The sequence below is a fragment of the Bubalus kerabau genome, chromosome 11 (genome assembly GCF_029407905.1).
Source record: "Bubalus kerabau isolate K-KA32 ecotype Philippines breed swamp buffalo chromosome 11, PCC_UOA_SB_1v2, whole genome shotgun sequence".
Taxonomy (NCBI): domain Eukaryota; kingdom Metazoa; phylum Chordata; class Mammalia; order Artiodactyla; family Bovidae; genus Bubalus; species Bubalus kerabau.
This window is the reverse complement of record NC_073634.1, coordinates 3167314-3187424: the sequence shown is the minus strand read 5'-3', so window position 1 is coordinate 3187424 and position 20111 is coordinate 3167314. Positions and strand designations below refer to the sequence as shown.

The 20111-nt window shown below is 36.8% G+C and overlaps 1 protein-coding gene across 2 annotated transcripts in view; it reads left to right on the top strand.

Moving 5' to 3' along the window:
* Window positions 1-19696, top strand: part of ZC3H6 (zinc finger CCCH-type containing 6) — a 78052-nt gene extending 58356 nt beyond the window's left edge. For both annotated transcript variants that reach the window (XM_055539280.1, XM_055539281.1), the window contains exons 6-12: window positions 1493-1609; window positions 2208-2321; window positions 6970-7077; window positions 8154-8404; window positions 8715-9205; window positions 9527-9760; window positions 12701-19696. In XM_055539280.1, the coding sequence (XP_055395255.1) occupies window positions 1493-1609; window positions 2208-2321; window positions 6970-7077; window positions 8154-8404; window positions 8715-9205; window positions 9527-9760; window positions 12701-14175 (2790 nt within the window). In that variant the 3' untranslated portion in view covers window positions 14176-19696. The remainder of the gene's footprint in view (window positions 1-1492; window positions 1610-2207; window positions 2322-6969; window positions 7078-8153; window positions 8405-8714; window positions 9206-9526; window positions 9761-12700) is intronic.
* Window positions 19697-20111: the final 415 nt, after the last annotated feature.

Here is a 20111-nt window from a genome sequence, read left to right as displayed (position 1 = left end):
CCCAGACATCTGGTGAATTATATCATTCATCAGTTGTGAGCTCTGAGGATCAGATTTAACTTTACCTATCTATTGCCTCAGGTGTTTGCTATGAGAGATTTCAGTAGATTGTGCTTTGTTCTCCATCGTCTAGCAAATTGAGGGAAAAAGGAAAACTGATATCAATTCAGAAAAGTAAATAGTTATGAACCTCCTACAGTGTGCAAGGCACTGTGCCTGCTAGGAGCTTGAAAAGCAGTGCTCTTTTATAGAGCTCATTGTTGTTATTCAACCTTCTTATACTTACAGCAAAAGTTGAATAGGGGCCTGAGGAGAACGAAGGAAAGCAAGTAGGGCTGTGAGATTTCCTATCATATACTGCTGCTGCTAAGTCGCTTCAGTCGTGTCCGACTCTGTGCGACCCCGTAGACCAACAGCAGCCCAACAGGCTCCGTCGTCCCTGGGATTCTCCAGGCAAGAACACTGGAGTGGGTTGCCATTTCCTTGTCTATTGCATGAAAGTGAAAAGTGAAAGTGAAGTTGCTCAGTCGTGTCCGACTCCTCGCGACCCCATGGACTGCAGCCCACCAGGCTCTTCCGTCCATGGGATTTTCCAGGCAAGAGTACTGGAGTGGGGTGCCATTGCCTTCTCCATATCATATACTAGTTTTTCTTAATTTTCTTAAATTTAAAAGTTAAAGGTAATATATCCTCAATATTTTCCCTAAAGAAAGTACAAAATAACCACACACGCAAGCAATCTATCACTTTGTAGAAATTCATCTAGAGATACACACTCTTAAAGGTAGGGGTATATTCTTTTAGTTGTTTTTTTCTTTGTCTTTATTATTATAAACTAGGATCACTTTTTCACTTGGTAAGGTATTGTGAACATTTTGTGTCCCCAGATTGTCTTTCCATCTCATGATTTTTTTAAATGACTTTATAATATTCTAGATGTACCATAATGTGTTTTATTTGTGTTCTAGTTTTACATGTGTAGAGTATTTCCTGCTTTTGTTTGTTTTACTTGTAAATAATTCTGCAGTGGTTATTTTTGTGGATAAATCTTCATGTGCCTTCCTGGTAATTTCTTCCTGGAAATTCCTTCAGAATTTCGTGCTGAAAAGTACAAATTTTGTGTCAAACAATATTGATATTTTAAGTTTTCAACCAACTTTACATGAAAGTGCATATTTTATTGTGTCTTTGCCCAAACTGAGTATTATTATTAAGTTTAAAGTTCTCACAATTTTATTTTGAAAAATGTAGTTAGATGTCTTCATTAAATTAGAGACAGGGTTGTTTGCAACTACCAGTACCAGTAAGCAGTTTTCTAAAAGCATGCTTGCATGCATCGCCTCTCTCCAGATAAATAAATAGCATCATAATGTTCAGTCTTCACCACTTTTAATGATCAATGTGTACTGCTTTCTAGATCCATTTCAGTACGAATTTTAATGTCTTTTTAAATACTTCATATGTTTTATTTAAGTAATTTTTTTTCTTGCAGTATAGTAAACCAGGGAAAAAATGGAAGATTATGACTCAGGAATTTATTAATCAACATACAGTGGAACATAAAGGAAAACAAATCTGCAAATACTTTCTGGAAGGGAGATGTATTAAGGTAAATTTATAGGGGTATCATAAGTCATTTTAACTTCTGAAATAATCTTTAAAATTTAAGGTCATTTTAGGGGGTGGTGAGTGTTTTCTCATATAGTTGGAATAAAACTAGTTCTTCAAAATGGATCTTGCATTGAGTACTGTATATAAGAACTCATATAATTATATTCTGGGACAATAATATAGCTTGTTGAAATCAGATTTTATTTTACTGACACATGATGCTATGTGGCACGTAATGCTCAAATTGGCTTACTAATATTAAATGTTTTCATGTTTACAATGATGCAGTAAAGTTCAGTTACTGTTATTATTCTCATTTTAATCATGGTTAAACCAAGAGGTTAAATGAGTCCCCAGGGTAGCTCAGCCAGACATGGTGAGTGCTGGAGCCAAGCAGTGTCTGAGGTCATGTTCACTGTTCTGCCTCTCCGCCCAAAGCCACCTCCACTATCCTGGGCAAGAATTCTAAGGGATTGTTTGAATTACTGTGAGCTCATTATTTAAAGATTGGAGATATGACCATGGTTCTACCATGAAACACCGCAGAGAAAATTCAACTCAATGGTTTCTTTTTTTTTCTCTTTTTTTGTGAACAGGGAGATCAATGTAAATTTGATCATGATGCAGAGTTGGAGAAGAGGAAAGAGATCTGCAAATTTTATTTACAAGGATATTGTACCAAAGGAGAGAACTGCATTTATATGCATAATATCCTTTATTAAAAATGTTAACCAAAATATTGCAGTTTTAAACTGTCATTGAGGCTTTAAAAATCTTAAGTACAATCTGGAAAGCCTGGTTTGGTTTTATTTATTTATTTATTTTATTTTTTAACTTTACAATATTGTATTGATTTTGCCATATATCAACATGAATCTGCCACAGATTTACACGTGTTCCCCATCCTGAACCTTCCTCCCTCCTCCCTCCCCGTACCATCCCCTCTGGGTTGTCCCAGTGCACCAGCCCCAAGCATCCAGTATTGTGCATCGAACCTGGACTGGCGACTCATTTCATATATGATATTATACATGTTTCAATGCCATTCTCCCAAATCTTCCCACCCTCTCCCTCTCCCACAGAGTCCAAAAGACTGTTCTATACATCAGTGTCTCTTTTGCTGACTTGTATACAGGGTTATCTTTACCATCTTTCTAAATTCCATATATATGCGTTAGTATACTGTATTGGTGTTTTTCTTTCTGGCTTACTTCACTCTGTATAATAGGCTCCAGTTTCATCCACCTCATTAGAACTGATTCAAATGTATTCTTTTTAATGGCTGAGTAATACTCCATTGTGTATATGTACCACAGCTTTCTTATCCATTCATCTGCTGATGGACATCTAAGTTGCTTCCATGTCCTGGCTATTATAAACAGTGCTGCGATGAACATTGGGGTACACGTGTCTCAATTCTGGTTTCCTCAGTGTGTATGCCCAGCAGTGGGATTGCTGGGTTATAAGGCAGTTCTATTTCCAGTTTTTTAAGGAATCTCCACGCTGTTCTGCATAGTGGCTGTACTAGTTTGCATTCCCACCAACAGTGTAAGAGGGTTCCCTTTTCTCCACACCCTCTCCAGCATTTATTGCTTGTAGACTTTTGGATCATAGCCATTCTGACTGGCATGAAATGGTACCTCATAGTGGTTTTGATTTGCATTTCTCTGATAATGAGTGATGTTGAGCATCTTTTCATGTGTTTGTCAGCTATCTGTATGTCTTCTTTGGAGAAATGTCTATTTAGTTCTTTGGCCCATTTTTTGATTGAGTCATTTATTTTTCTGGAATTGAGCTGTAGGAGTTGCTTGTATATTTTTGAGATTAGTTGTTTGTCAGTTGCTTTATTTGCTATTATTTTCTCCCATTCTGAGGGCTGTCTTTTCACCTTGCTTATAGTTTCCTTTGTTGTGCAGAAGCTTTTATGTTTAATTAGGTCCCATTTGTTTATTTTTGCTTTTATTTCCAATATTCTGGAAGGTGGGTCATAGAGGATCCTGCTGTGATGTATGTCGGAGAGTGTTTTACCTCTGTTCTCCTCTAGGAGTTTTATAGTTTCTGGTCTTACGTTTAGATCTTTAATCCATTTTGAGTTTATTTTTGTGTATGGTGTTAGACCTAGTTTGGTTTTAAATTTAAAATAGCACATTATGTAAACCAGATCTCTTCAGGCTTTGTACTTCAGAAGGTCAACTGAGTTTTTTTCTTTAGGGAAATGAAATGACTTCCCTTTGGAAAAAAAAACCTGAAATAAACATACTTTAAATAATATTTATAAGTATTTCAAGAGGCTGTGCTTTCTGAAGGAATTGGCAACATATTTATTCTGTGACTTAATAATTATTTACTTGTGTTCATAAGTAATAAATTATCATTATTGGAAATTATAAAATTCAAGTATTGTCAAATCTTACCACCTAATGGTAAGCACTACCCTGTATATTCTTCCCTACTTCTGATACATTTAAATTGTATTCCTGCCTCTACCCATGTGGCATTTCACTGTATATGGTCCATATATATATATGATTCGTGTTGATGTATGAAAACCAATTTGTATAGCAGTTATCCTTCAGTTAAAAATAATTAAAAAAAAATATATAAAACATTTCCTTCGGTAAAGACCTTATTATTTTCCAAATGGTTAGTTCATTGTCTCCTCTTCACAGATTTAAAAGGTCACCTGCCCATATTCTAAGTTTTCAGCGAACATAATTTTGTTTCTGTACTATACCATTATACCTTGTGCTATCTGACCATTCTGCTCAGTAATAGTATGTTTGATACTTACTAAGGGCAAATACTCCTTTTGTATCAAAATGTTATAATAAATTTGTCTTATTCAAACAATTCTTTTTAAGATTTTTAAAATTTCTTTAGAAACCAGACACCTTATTGAACTGTTTCTGAAATCTTTCCATCTATTCTTATATTTTTCTCCATAGTCATGCCATCTGTGGCATGACAATTTTAATAGTATTGGCTACACTTCCAAAAAATGTTAAATACTAGGTATTGTGAAGCATAAAACATGTTTCAAAGGTAATGCCCTTTTGCTTTGGCTTGTGGCTACAATTTTAAGATTGATTTTTTAAAAAATCGAGTTAGGTATGTAAATCCTTCGGCTTCCTAGGTGTCTCAGTAGTAAAGAATATGCCTGCCAAGCAGGAGATTCGGGTTCGATCCCTGGGTCAGGAAGATCTCCTGGGGAAGGAAATGGCAACCCACTCCGGTATTCTTGCCTGGGAAATTCCATGGACAGAGGAGTTTAGCAGGCTATAGTCCATGGGGTTGCAAAGAGTCAAACATGACTTAGAGAATAAACAACAACATCTAATATATATCTTTATTTTACTAAAAGGTTTTAATATTAAAAAAACTTGAATTTTATCAGTTGTCTTTTGTATCTGCTAAGATAATTACATGATTTTTCTTTCTTGACCTTATCAGTGTGGTGATTTCAGTAATAAATTTCCAGAAACTACTCAGAAATTCCCAGAACATATACCAGCTGAAATGGTATATTTTTCACTATACTTCTGGATTTAATATTTTCTTTAGATCTTTGTCTCCAAAATTTTAAGATTAGCCTGTGGTTTTGATTGTTGGGATATTTAACTTTAACATGACATATCAGACCCCTTTATTTTCTTCATAGATATAAACATTTGCTCAAAATTTATTTGTTCAGTATTTTGTTTTATTGTGGAAAGTAACAGAGTTTACATAATTAAATTATACCATAGCCATTATAAATAGCTATAGCCATTTTTACTTTAAAAATTGTTTTCTTGAGAGTAGATATATATATATACATATTTATAACTGAATCACTTTGCTGTATACCTGAAACTTACATGACATTGTAAATTAACTATACTTCAATTTTTAAAAAATGGTTATTGAAGAAAGCTCAGTGTCCATTGCAGCTCTACTTACAATAGCTAGGGCATGAAGGCAACCTAGATGTCCACTGACAGATGAATGGATAAAGAAATTGTGGTACATATACACAGTGGAGTTTTACTCAGCCATAAAAAGGAACTCATTTGAGTCAGTTCTAATGAGGTGGATGAATACAGAGTAAAGTAAATCAGAAAGAGAAAAACAAATATATATGGAATCTAGAAAGATGGTACTGATGAACCTGTTTACAAGGCAATGGAGACACAGACATAGAGAACAGACTTGTAAACACAGCAGGGGAAGGAGAGGGAGGGACAAATTGAAAGAGTAACACAGAAACATATACATTATGACATGTAAAATAGATAGCCAGTGGGAATTTGCTGTGTGAACACAGGAAGTTCAAACCTGGTGCTCTGTGACAACCAAGAGGGGTGGGATGGGGAGGGAGGTGGGAGAGAGGTTCAAGAGGGAGCGGACATAATGTATACCTATGGCTGATTCATGTTCATGTATGGCAGAAACTGACACAATTCTGTAAACCAATTATCCTCCAATTAAAAAAAAAAATTGGTGTAACTAACAAAAAAGAATCCACCAGCCAAGGCAGGGGACACAGGTTCAATCCCTGGTCCAGGAAGATTCCACATGCTGTGGGGCAGCTAAGCCAGTATGCCAAAACCACCGCGCCCCATGCTTTGCTACTGCCTAAGCCTGCACACCCTAGAGCCCGTGCTCAGCAACAGGAGAAGCCAGTGCAGTGGGAAGCCGGTGCCCCACAGCTAGAGGGCAGCCCCAGTCACAGCTGGAGAGAGCCTGCACACCACAGTAAAGGCCCAGTGCAGCAAACATGAGTGTAAGTAAATGAGTGACATTTTAGAAGAAGTATTAGTGGAGTTAGCTAACTATCCAAGCTCTATTTATATGTAACATTTTCCTAGCATGGTACTGTCAACAAACTATTGAAACCTTAACATGACTCTCTTGATCAGTGGTGAAAACAGCTAGAATTTGCACTAAATTTTAGACGTAATTTATTTACCATGGTAATTTGGGAGATGATTTGTAAATCTTGATCGAGAGCTCTTTTTAAGGAAGTCTGTGTTAATTACCCACATTACTAACTCTACTATTATAGAAGACATAAATATCTATCACTGACAGAAAAAATAATACAGTTTGTACAGTCAAGTTTTTAAAACAAAAAAATTAAGCTCTTAAAAAATTGTTTTCTAGTTCTAATAGAGTAGAAGAGACAAAATTTTTGAATGTTCTGCGACAGCATACTTAAAATATTTAATCTTAAAATTAAAAATTAAATAATCTGTGACTGTTGAAAATTTAGTACAATATATGGTAATAAAGTTATATTGATTTCACAGTTGTATTTTTTGTTTTAAAATATGAGAGTTTGATTTTACTTGGTCTGTTCCTTAATATTTTTATTTACATGAATTTCCATGTAAGTTCTATCATAGTGGAGCAAAATGTTACCAAGGAGACAACTGTAAATTTTCACATGATGATCTGACTAAAGAAACAAAGAAACTTTTGGACAAAGTGAGTAATATTTTTGCACCTTGATTACAGATTCATTAGACTTTCATCATGTTTTATAAGTCATATTTTATGCCTGGAGAATCCCATGGACAGAGGAGTCTGGCAGGGTACAATCCATGGGGTCGCACAGAGTCAGACAGGACTGAGCAACTTCACTTTCTTGCTGAGAAAGCAAGGACTTACTATTTTATGTTTTATTCTGTTAATGTAGTGTGTTAGAAAAGCAGGAATATTGGACTAAGAATTAAGAATATTTTGTTCTTATAAGATTCAATTGTGATGTACATGAAACACTTTGTACCACTCCTAGTAAAGAGTAAAAGCTCAGTTAGTGGCACCTATTACAGTTCTTTACTTATTAATGATAGCAAATAATATAATTGCCTTAACCTTAAAAAAAAATCTTTTGTTCTTATCATTGTTCTGCCATTAAAAAACAGTCCACCACAAATTTTTTCAACCAGTCCATCATAAATTTTATTTTTCTTGGTTGAGCTCTTGTTCAAATGTCGTTTACTTTCCAATTTTATTTAGATATAATTGGTATACAACACTGTATAAATTTAAGGTGTACAACATAATGATTCAACTTACATACATCATGAAATTATTGCAAGCTTAGCAAACATCCATTATCTCAAAGAAATACGAAATTAAAGAAAAAGAAAAGATTTTTTTCCATGTTGAGAAGGGTGTTAGGACTTAACACCCTCAACAGATTTCGTGTATAATGGCACAGCGCTGTTAATTATACTCACCGTGTTCTGCCTCACATCCCTAGTACTTACTTATCTTATAACTCGAAGTTTGTACCTTTTTAGTACCGTCATCCCGTTCCTCTGCCTTTGGTAACGACAAAATGTGATCTCTAAAAAAGCTAATTTACTTTGAGAAATATCCTTTACCTCTTTGAACCTCATATTCTTTATAAAAAAGTAGTTCACTATCTCTGATCTATTTCAACTTTAATACTATATTTTTCTGTTAACAAAACTAGTTTATTCAAGTCTTCTCAGTTTTAAATGCAAGGAAGAAAGCTTGTTTGGAAATAGTAAATCTTGGCCAATTATCTTTAGGTGTTGAATACTGAAGAAGCTGCAAATGAAGACGAAAGAGAATTAGAAGAACTTAGAAAGCATGGCATAACTCCTCTTCCCAAACCACCTCCAGGAGTTGGACTTCTGCCAACCCCACTGGAGCATTTTCCCTTTTCTGATCCTGAAGATGGTTTTCAGACAGATCTCTCTGATGATTTCAAGAAAATTCCATCTCTTTTTGAAATAGTTGTAAAACCTACTGTGGATTTAGCACATAAAATTGGAAAGAAGTAAGTTAAATTTGTCATTCCTTCCAATGAATATTCACGGTTGATCGCCTTTAGGATTGATTGGTTTGATCTCCTTGCTGTTCAAGGGACTCTCAAGAGTCTTCTCCAACACCACAGTTCAAAAAAATCAGTTCTTCAGCACTAAGCTTGCTTTATGGTCCAACTCTCACATCAATACATGACCACTGGAAAAACCATAGCCTTGACTAGGCAGACCTTTGTCAGCAAAGGTCCAATATCTATTTAGAGATGTAATGCTCTTATTTGCTTCTGTTCTTTGAACTAAGAAATATTATTTTTTTGTCCACAGGCCACCAGCATTTTATAACAGTGCCTCACCACCAGGACCACAATTTCAGGAAAGCAGCCCACATCCTCAACATGTCTATAGTTCTGGGTCCAGTCCAGGTCCTGGCCCTAACATGTCTCAGGGACACAGCAGTCCTGTGATCCACCCAGGCTCCCCCGGACACTGTCCTGGCCTACCAGTGCCACAGAGCCCACCTTTGCTGCCTGGCCCCCCAGGAACTGTGGGCCCTCACGGTCAAGCCGGAGTACTTGGTCAACCGGATACGCCTTTGACACCACCAAATATGAGTGGTGCTTACCACTGCCCGGGCTTTCCAGAACACGTGATGAAAGTACCTAGAGAGAATCACTGCTCTCCAGGCTCATCGCACCCACTTGGTGAAAGGCAGCTCAGTACCAGCTATGAGTCCTTACAAAATCCCGCTGAGTTTTATGATCATTACTATTCACAGCATGCTGTCCATAATTTTCAGCCACCCAGTCACTCTGGTGGTAAGTTTACCTTTCTAAATAACTCATTTCTAACTTAAAATATCTGGAGTCCTATGTTTCTTTAGCAACAAGAAAGGCATGTGTGTTTTAAATAAAGGAAAATATGATGAAATTGAAATATTAAAATGTGTTTTCAATTTAACCAAATATTTGTAACAGTAGACGTTGAGATAACTTTAAACAGTGCTTACTGTTACATGATAATCCAATAATCAAATGTGATATTGTTGTAAATCAGTTTCTTACAAGGCTCAGCGGTACTTGCCTCCTGGAGTTTTGCACTCAATCAGTGTCTTGTGTCTTTTTGTGCTGTGTATATAGACGGCGTGTGGCACGGTGACTTTGCCCAGCACCAGGCTCCAGTTGTTCCAGACTCACCTAACCGTGGTAGTGGGTCCGACAGCAGCAGTAAGGTGGCAGGCCATGGTGCCCTGCCTGCACTGGGTCTCCTCCCTGCTGTCCAGAGAGCTCTTTTTGTTAGACTTACTCAGAAATACCAAGAAGATGAAGAGCCAAGCAGCACCCAGCCTCAGAGGGCACCAAGCAAGGAAGAAGGTGCGTCAGGTGTCACGATAGCATCATATCTATTTGGATCTACATATTCTATTTCCAGCTACCTTACAGCTACTATCTTCTTGGGATTGATTGTCATTTCCAGTGCCACTGATGCATTAGTAATTAATTGCAATGGGTTTGATTTGAAGCAATAAATCAGACTGGACTGTGAGGTCTTGGAAGCACACTTGTTATTAAGCTTTGCTTTTGAAGAGAAATAGAACAGAAACAGGATAGCCTTGAGTTTAAGAATTTTAACTTGTAACTCAAGTTCAAAATTATTTGGTTATTAGATTTTTATGGGCAGAGGCTGTTTCCTTCAGGTTCTGCTATACTATTAAAGGATATTATTTTTAATATAAAAGATTATATTTTAAGTTTCCCTTAGTATTTTTGATACTGATAAGTCTACAGCAATTAGTTAATTCAGTTAAGGGGAGAAAACTTGAAATCAACCAGTTGTTATTATGAGTTAAAAAATTGATATGTTTGGCCACTCTTAAACATGAAATTAAGGGCTTCCCTTGTTCCAGTGGTTAAGAATCCATGCTTCTGCTGCAGGGGTCAGGGAAGTTCACATGCTGTGAGGCATGGCCAAAGATGAGCAAAACATGAAATCTATGAATAACTATGTAAAACTGGATAACGCTAGTAGTCACAAGTTATATAAACATTGTTACATTTGCAAACATAGTATTAAACCTTCATTTATTTAACATGACAGGGAAATGAGGAATTTCTAATAAGTTAATTTCCTGTATAATTTATATTTACTCCTTTAGGTGCTAATTTTGAGAAATAATCATTTTAATGTGAATCTTTCTTTAAAATGTAACAAAGTCTTATATTTTCATAAAGAAAAAAATTAAAACTTTTCTAAATGACATAAAATTTTATATATAATACTATAAAATTGGTAATGTTTTATAAGGCTTGTTTTCTCGGAATCAGAAAAGATCTTAAACAGATTTTTTTTGTGTTTGTGTTCATTCTTACAAATTTTATTGCCTTTGTGAATTTATTTGTCCTTTGATAAAAAGCTGATAGGAACCTTTTAATCATTTTCTAATACCTGCTTTCCACTGACTTCTCTGCTGTTCTACTTTCTTTCTGCTCCATATTCATTCTTATTCCAAAAAGAATTTAAGACTGTTTATAAAATATGTTTATATGAAAGTGAAAATTAAATAGCATCTTACCTATTTGGATTGGATCTGGATTAAGTACCAAATTCTATGAGGAGTGAAACTCCTACACAGAAATGTTTAGAATAACTACAACAGTTGAAAGTGAACCACAGGTCTAGCTCTAGACTTCCTGGAGGTCAGAGAAAAAAAAGAGAGATCCAGTGTCTAGAAGTAGTTTTTTTCAGACACTGAGGTATGAATTAAAGTTTTTGCCATTGTGATATAGTGTATACTATTTTAAAGGCACATCCTCCCCTAAATGTGTGCTTGTTCTGTAGCATTCTTCTGTTCAAACTAACTGTGTAATGCTAAATTTCCATGCGACAGAAATGCATTGGTGAGCAGTGAGATAAAAGTGAGAATATATATGCTACTCTATTGATTCAAGATGTTCTATGATATACATAAGTGTGTGTGTGTACATATATACATGTACATAGCTAATTCAGAGATAATCTATGTATGTTTTAATGGAGAGGAAGGAGACCCACCCTCCTGAGGCATCAGTTTTTATTTCCTTCTCTACTAGAGGGAAGACCTGTGATGGTTAAGCTTCTTAACATTATGGCTCACGCTGAATTTACATAGGCTTTAAGAGTAAGGCCCAAAGTTCTTATAAAGTTAAAGTATGTAAATTTTATGGTGTTAGTTGCATTTTTTGCTTTTAATTTAGTGTTTGAGTAATATATTCACAAGGTCAAACATTTAAAAATATATGAGAGAAAAGCCTGGGGCCCATATATGCTCAGTTCCCTTTGCTTTCCTAACCATCATTGTTAGCGTTTTGTTTTCTATCCAGGATTTTTTTTTTTTTTAAATAGCTCTCCCTTGTTATCTGATAAATCCAGAGGTATGAAATTTAAGGGGTTGCTTGAATTAAAGAGGGCTTCCCTGGTGGCTCAGATGGTAAGGCATCTGCCTGCAATGGGGGAGACCCGGGTTTGATCCCTGGGTCGGGAAGATCCCCTGGAGAAGGAATTGGCAACCCACTCCAGTATTCTTGCCTGGAAAATTCCATGGATGGAGGAGCCTGGTAGGCTACAGTCCATGGGGTCTTAAAGAGTCGGACACGACTGAGTGACTTCACTTTCACTTTCACTTTGAATTAAAGAGAGCCATTATCTGGATAAGGCAATGGCACCCCACTCCAGTACTCTTGCCTGGAAAATCCCATGGACGGAGGAGCCTGGTAGGTTGCAGTCCATGGGGTCGCTAAGAGTTGGATACGACTGAGCGTCTTTACTTTCACTTTTCACTTTCCTGCATTGGAGAAGGAAATGGCAACCCACTCCAGTGTTCTTGCCTGGAGAATCCCAGGGACGGGGGAGCCTGGTGGGCTGCCGTCTATGGGGTCGCACAGAGTCGGACACGACTGAAGTGACTAAGCAGCAGCAGCAGCAGCAACACATTTTGGTATTTCTCTTTTAGAGTGTTTTCCCTTCTCCCTCACCCCTGTCTTCCCACACCTTTCTGAGTTCCCTTTGGCCAGCTGGAATGAAAGGTCCAGAGTCTTCTCTGACTGGAAGGACATTTTACATGTTCTGATGCCACACTTCTTTCTTTATCGAGTACAGTGACTGAATTGTTAGTTGTTATATCACATCTTGTTCCGGTGTTGAAACTGTCATTTCAATGATGCATTGTCTTGAAGTTAGACTACCCTTATTTCAGAAATAGTCTATGTGCTTTTTAATCTTAATTAAAGCCAAATATGAATGCTTCACTCTTTACAATAGTTTTTGTCTGCATTTAGATGAAACTGTTAACTGGTACTCCAGTAGTGAAGAGGAAGAAGGGAGCAGCGTCAAGTCAATACTGAGAACGTTACAGAAACAAACAGAGACTTTGAGGAGTCAGCAGCAGCCTTCCACAGAGCTTGGCACTCCTACTGACCCGAGACTTGCTAGAGAGAAGAATAAAGGAAACCAGGTCGTCGACCCTAGACTCAGGACTATCTCAAGGCAAGACATTAGAAAATCTTCTGAGTCTGCCCCACTGGATCTCAGACTTGCCTGGGATCCCAGGAAATTAAGAGGGAATGGAAGCGGTCATGGCAGTTCTTCTGCTGGTGGAGCCAAGTTTGATTCACATCATGGCAACACTGGCCCTAACATTAGACACAAAAGAGGAGATGATGATGATGAAGATACAGAAAGAGAACTGAGAGAAAAGGCTTTCTTAATACCTCTGGATTCTTCCCCTGGTGTGATGCTGCAGGACCCAAGGTCACAACTGAGACAGTTTAGTCACATTAAAATGGATATTACCCTAACCAAACCCAACTTTGCCAAACACATCGTGTGGGCTCCAGAAGACTTACTACCAGTTCCTTTACCTAAACCTGATCCAGTCTCTTCAATCAATTTACCTCTGCCCCCTCTTATAGCTGACCAGAGGCTCAGTAGGTTGTGGAATACAAAAAGTGATCTTCGTCAAGACACCGTGCCCACTGATAGAAAACTAGCAGCCAAAGCCAAAATGAACACAGCAAACAGAGAAGGCTACCCAGACCAATTTGGAGACTCACATAGTTCAGGAAGTAAATTAGGAGATCCTAGGCTGCAAAAAAATTTTGATCCTAGACTTCACAGACTGCACAATACAGAGCCTCATCAAGCAGTTATGAAGGACCCCCATATGTCTAAGACTGCCCCTCCTTTAGGGACCAGGTCAAACCTGGGGTCATCACAGCCCTCAGGGGCAGTACCTAGCAGTTCTGGTCCTGGGGTTTTACCTCCATATGCCCCCAAACTCTCATCTTCAACTGGCCTTCCCCTGGGCACTCCGGGTTCAGTCCTTAGCGGTATTAGTTTGTATGACCCCAGGGAGCAAGGTTCCTCCTCTACATCAGAGCTAGCAGCAGAAAATGCAGAGAACCAGAAAAAAGGCGGGAGTTTAAAATGTAGTGACAAAAATGAGCCTCCTCCTGGAGAATCAATCCTACCACAGAAAATGGCTCCAAATGTGGACGTCCCTGTTGACCGCCCAGCTGACCCACAGACGGACATTCGCCCGAGTTCCGGTACCGTTCAAGTCCCGGCAGTGCACAGCCTTCCAATCCAGGCATTAACAGGCTTAATTAGACCCCAGTACAGCGATGCCAGGCAGTCAAAACACCTGGGACAGGTGAGCCCCACCCCCGGTGATGCTCCCAGCAAAGAAACAGATGACAAATCTCTGAAGGAGGTTTTCAAAACTTTTGACCCAACAGCTTCACCATTTTGTTAGCTGTTGTATAAACAAGCAGTTCTTTTCTCTCTCCTGACTGTTGGCAGTCCCCTGCTGTTTTGTAACTGTTTTACCTCTATAGTTTATTTATTTTTAAATTATAAACACTTTTCAGCTGCTAGTATCAGAACCACACGAAGTTATATCCTCCAAAGCCTGTGGTATTTTATATAGTATTTTTATAATTTTAAGAGACTGTAGTCGTTGACATAGAAACCTATATATCATGTTAGTTTCAGTAAAAGTACTTTTATTGTAAATAAACCATCATGAACTCAACACTTTGCCTGAATATATGCCACTTGTCTTTCATAATCAGTGTTTAGATAAATGATCACCACTTTTATATGGTTGTTAGTTTCAAGCAATATAATGTACATTACTTTTCAGAAACAGTATTTTGACTAGGATCCTCTCAAATTTGTCAAACAGAACTGACTAATATGTAATGCTAACTGCTAGCTAAAATGTAAAGTGAAGTAAAGAAAACATTTTTTTAATCTAATATTAGCAGAGCAGTTCATGTTTAAGGGCATCACTTTTATTATTACTGGCAATATTATTTGTGTAAATGAAGCATTTGAATGTCATATCTTTTAAATGTATTTTATGGTATACTGTATCATAGAAGTTGGAGATATATAAATAGAATGTTTTGCTAAAGTAAAAAATTTCCAAATTCTCTAACATAACTTTTTAAATTTAATTTTTCATAATAATAGTTATGAGTTATTGCTGTTATGATGTTTATGCATTTTGATGTCTTTGTCTTTAGCAGCATAATTTATATTACTTTTTCAAATTGTGTAGCTGCAATAATTGTATTCATCATGACTTTGGCAGTTTTAAACAAAATTTTAAAAGATCCACTGTGTCTGTAGTGATTTATTGCATTGATAATGTTTTAAGTGTGCAGGTTCTATATTTTTTCTTAAATAGCGAGAAAACACAGAGATGGTATAGTCAACTGTATATGGCTATCAATAAAGACTCTTTCAGATCTCACCTGACTGGCATTCTATAACAGAGGAGACTGCTTGGTGTTTTAATGTATTTAATGTCCTCATAGTTTGGAAACCACCTCAATGGATTTGAAATTGTACTTTTATGAAAAATAATTTGCATTCATTCTTGTATATTTATTGCAGTATATAAATAATGGCAACCCTACTTACTTTATACATATATTATTTATAACTAAAACTAAGAATTACACTTAAGTCTCAGGCTAAGTGTATATATTAATATCTTCAACTAGAGGTATCTGACAGTGTTTGCTAGTAACAACTCCAGTAAGTAATTTAAAAGGAGCGTTTCATTGTAAAAGGTAATGGAAGTAGAGGAAATCAGCTCTTGAGAAGTGATTTTTAAAATATACAGCCAAATTTTTGTGTGGGAACCTAAAGCTCAGCACATGGCTTAATACTAATGTATATCTTTCCTATTCCCATCTTCACTTTTTGCTTTTTTTGCTCTGATTCCATGCTGAAATGAGGTTGCAGTTAAGTGAACAAGAACAATGCCTGTCTACCTCAGAAGTTCATTGTGTTCTAAGTGGAAGGACAGTTGTTCAAGGGAATGTGAGTTCCTACTATTTTTACTTTGGTTACGTTGTTGCCTAAAATGATTCTGGATAACATTTTATGGTTAAAAACTGAAATTTACAGCTATTATAGAAAGTATTTTCTGACTTGCTGTCCTTTGGAAGCAAGTCGAAGGATAATTGATTAGTAAAAAAATCCTTTATGAATGTTCATATAAGCTACTTGCTGAATTAATTAGAAGAGAGAGAGGGAGGAAAGAACTTATGAGGGTTAGAGGTTTATGACAGGGAATTCATATTCTTTATCTGAACTGATTTATAGGTGTTTTATCTCAGCGTCTAGTTTGTTATCTGTGAAATGGGTATGATTTTGACTTCACAGATTTGATGTAAGGAGTGAATGAATTATTATTTTAAAATATTTGTAAATATAAAATTGATTTATGACTTTCATACACATAATCATTACATTCCCACTGGGTTTACATTAAGTTGTACAGATTCAAAAATAATATAATGTGGTTTGTGTGGTTCATCAATTCTGTGAAGTTTCAGATGATAGTAAGACACAGTAGAATTGCCTGAGAAGTTGTTTCAGGGAGTATTAACCCATCAAGTTAGCAATTTCCTTGAACATTTTGTGTATCAGTAAGTCACAGGACTTTTTCTACTTTAGAGCTCTTTGGGCTTGTAGTGTCTATTCAGGGTCTGACATATATGCTCACTTTAGACAGGTTGGATATTGACAGAAGGTGAAAATCCTGTGATGGTCTCTGTTGTGTTTTCCTCACTTACGTGTTATGACTTCGTGTTCTGTGACTCACATGTTTGCTTAAATCATAGCATGTGTGGTGTGGGTGAAGTGGCCACCTCAGTCAGTGGGGGGCTGTTGGCTTTTAGAAACAATGAGGATATTTACTCCCACCTCTTAATATGTATTTCTGCAAGCATGTGACATTGAGATCTTTCTTAGTGATCACTTGTTGGAAAAAGGTGCATTTTTCTTTGGTTAATGGCATCTTGAAGTTTGGAAATTCCCAATGACCTGGAGGTTAGGGCTTGTCAATGTATTTCCATTTGCACAGCACAGAGTCTTGTGATAGAGACGCTTTCCCTCCCTGAGTTCACTCTTCTGGGCTGAGGACTGCGCCTCGCAGAGGCTGTCTGTGTGAAAGGCTGTACCGTGGAGGGCTGATCTGCAGTCAAGCAGCCCACCGATAGTGTCCCTGCCTCCTTCAGTATCGGGCCTTCTGGGAATTTCTAGGATGAAGAGTTATAATCATCTCTTCAGAAATGGTTTGGGAGCACTTGATAATATTATGTTCAAAGTTTAGTAATCATTAGTAAATTTTCTTAGTTTAAATAAGGCTTAGTTTAGGAGGTGTAAGCCTTGACAAAATGTAACCGAAGAGTGTCTGAGTGTTTGAAGTTCTTTTCCTCACTTATGTGTTATGACTTCGTGTTTATGTAATGCCTTCTCCCCCAAGTAACTTCATGTGATTTGCAGAACCAGCGTCAGTGGTTACCAATTGCTGTACTGCTGGGGTTACGTTTCTGAGTATGTTATTTATCAGCAGGACCTACCAGTTGTAACAAAACCCAAATTTAACCTGGATTTCTTGAAAAGGATACAGACCTAAGAAAGGACTTTAAGTTAATGACAACATAACATTGATTTTAAAATAAGAAATGAAAAGTATGTCTTAAAATTTATGCTTTTGGAGGCTGAACCCGTATGCGTCTGCTTGTTCTTCTGTTTCCGCCCGGCAACAAGCCTAGTTCTGTGCATGCAGTAGGTGTTTTGTTAAGTGCTTCTTGATTGCTTCCCAACGTCCATCTGAGTTTAGATTTTGCAGGTGCCTCCATCTGTCAGAATAGATGTGGTAGAGCCACTCCAGGATTTTATTAGAAAGAGTGTGGTCATTAATTATGCCTCTTTGATTAGACATAGGGCACCAGCCTTCTCTTTTCTTGTCTCTTCTCCCCACCACCCACCCAAACAATGTGAGCGTAGGGTTAAGGCAGCTTTTATTTAAGAGTTAACATGTTTCTACAATAATTCATGATTCTAAGAATTCTCCAAGCTTTACAAGATGATTTTACTACTTCATTGTGGAAGTTTGACTAGATCAATAATTTATTCCCATAGATCTATGAAGGATTCTTTCTGTACTTTGAAAGAACTGCATATGAAAGTCTCATGTTTTCATTTTAAACTTTGTTTCTCTAATTTTCCCCTTCCGATTCTCCTCAAAATTCAACCAGAATTATGAAGATATGCCTAACCTAGTGAATTTCCAATAGCATTTTATTCTAACACCATGAATAAATTTGAGTCTTGTGTTTTGTCCTTAAACACACTTCATTACCCTTTGGAATACAACAGTCAGTTGTTACAGTTGGCAAAATCATTGTGGGCATAAAAAAAATCTGTTTGTCCCAATGACTGTGAGTTCTTGGAATAATATATTATAGCCTGGTTTATCATTGAATCTCTTGTTTTTTAAACTTAAAATTTATGAGAAAAAGGTTATTATAGAGCTAGTTATAGCATTTTAGAAAAAAAATCAACCTTGTAAATTATCAAGCTCCTTGTTCCTTGGCTCAGTGAAAGTGAAAGTGAAGTCGTTCAGTCGTGTCCAACTCTTTGCAACCCCATGGACTGTAGCCTACCAGGTTCCTCTGTCCATGGGATTTTCCAGGCAAGAATACTGGAGTGGGGTGCCATTGTCTTCTCCAGGGGATCTTCCCTACCCAGGGATTGAAACCGGGTCTCCTGCATTGTAGGCAGACGCTTTACTGTCTGAGCCACCAGGGTAGTCAGGACTCTACTAATTTTAATACCTCTGTGAGGGTGTTAAGGTTGAGAGGAGTGATGAAATTTGCATTAGGTAATATTATTTTGTCAGGAGTCTGATATATAGATTATTGTAAAGGAATTAAATACAAAGAGGCCCAATTTTTAAAAAATTAATCACATTTCCAAACTTCCATTACAAGCAAGGTCTTGGGGATTTGTCATTAATGATAGACTCTACATTTTATATGCTTTTTAAATAGAGAACACATGTATACCTGTGGCAGATTCATTTTGATATATGGCAAAACCAATACAATATTGTAAAGTTAAAAAATAAAATAAAATAAAAATAAATAAATAGAGAAGGTGGCAAATAATTATTACCGATAAGAGGTTTTAGTCCACCTCTATTTTATAGGAATTTGCCCTCCAAATATTTGAGAGAGAAGTCAAATAAGATAGGAGAAAATCTTTTCCTGAGGTAGAATATTTCCTTTAAAAGTGACAATCGAGAAATAGTCATTTCTATACTTACTTGCCAAAGTTTAAAACAAATTTTTGTGTTTCTTATCTTAAACCCACTGCTCCCCCACCAAGGATTCAGAAAGGGCTCAGTATCGATCCAGGGTTCCAGTGCCCAGGTCATTTCACTTTTTGTCATTTCTAGGCTGCTGTGCTTGCCCATGGTAAGGGCACTGATGCACTTGTGTCCTAGGATGTAGTGTGTGTTTGGTAAGGGGTGGTGCCATGTCCAGATTTCTGGTCACCCTTTTTCTATGAGATTTATAAGCACCATCTGTAAGCTGAAATCCAGATTAGACCTATTCAGTATGAAGTAGTGTTTTTTAATAAAAAAAAAAACTTCCTACAGTTATTATTTCAATTCCCCATGTATCTCAAATGTTGGGGAAATGCTTTCTTGACTGTTTCACTTTGGAGGATTTCAGTAGCTATTAATTTAGTAGATTAACTAAATCATTAATCTATTGTCTGTTCAAAAGATACCAGCAAAGGGTATACTTTGCTGAACTGATAAATTATTCTACTCCAGGACTAACAAATTCCTTGGTAACATCAGGAATATCTTTTTTCCCCCTTCTCATTTACTAGTAACTTTTCCAAGTTGCATTCTGTTGTTGCAAGTTTCTGTAGTTTTCTTCTGTGACATCTTTCTATTGTCTGACTTTAAATAAAAATATTTCTAATAATATCTGTCTCACAGTGCATTGCTTTGCTTTAATATTAATAAATATTCAATAGTTAAAGCTGGACTGTCAGGGATCCATGTCCTCATGAGAGTTTGTAGATGGAAAGCCTCCAGGCCTTCCTGAAAAAACATAGCAGTAAGCCATCCTTCAGTTTATTCTTAGTGCACAGAGATTGTACTTTACTTAATCACACAGATAAACAGCATTTAAGGTCCTCTTCTATGTAAGGAAGTGTCTCTTACATTAGCTTATTAATTTTCTGTTAAAAAGATCCGAATCTGAGAGATTTCTAGCAAGTGTAATGCTCAGAGTAGAAAAAGAACTCTTTAGGGTCAAAATAGCTGTGAAAAGAAGAGAAGCGAAAAGCAAAGGAGAAAAGGAAAGA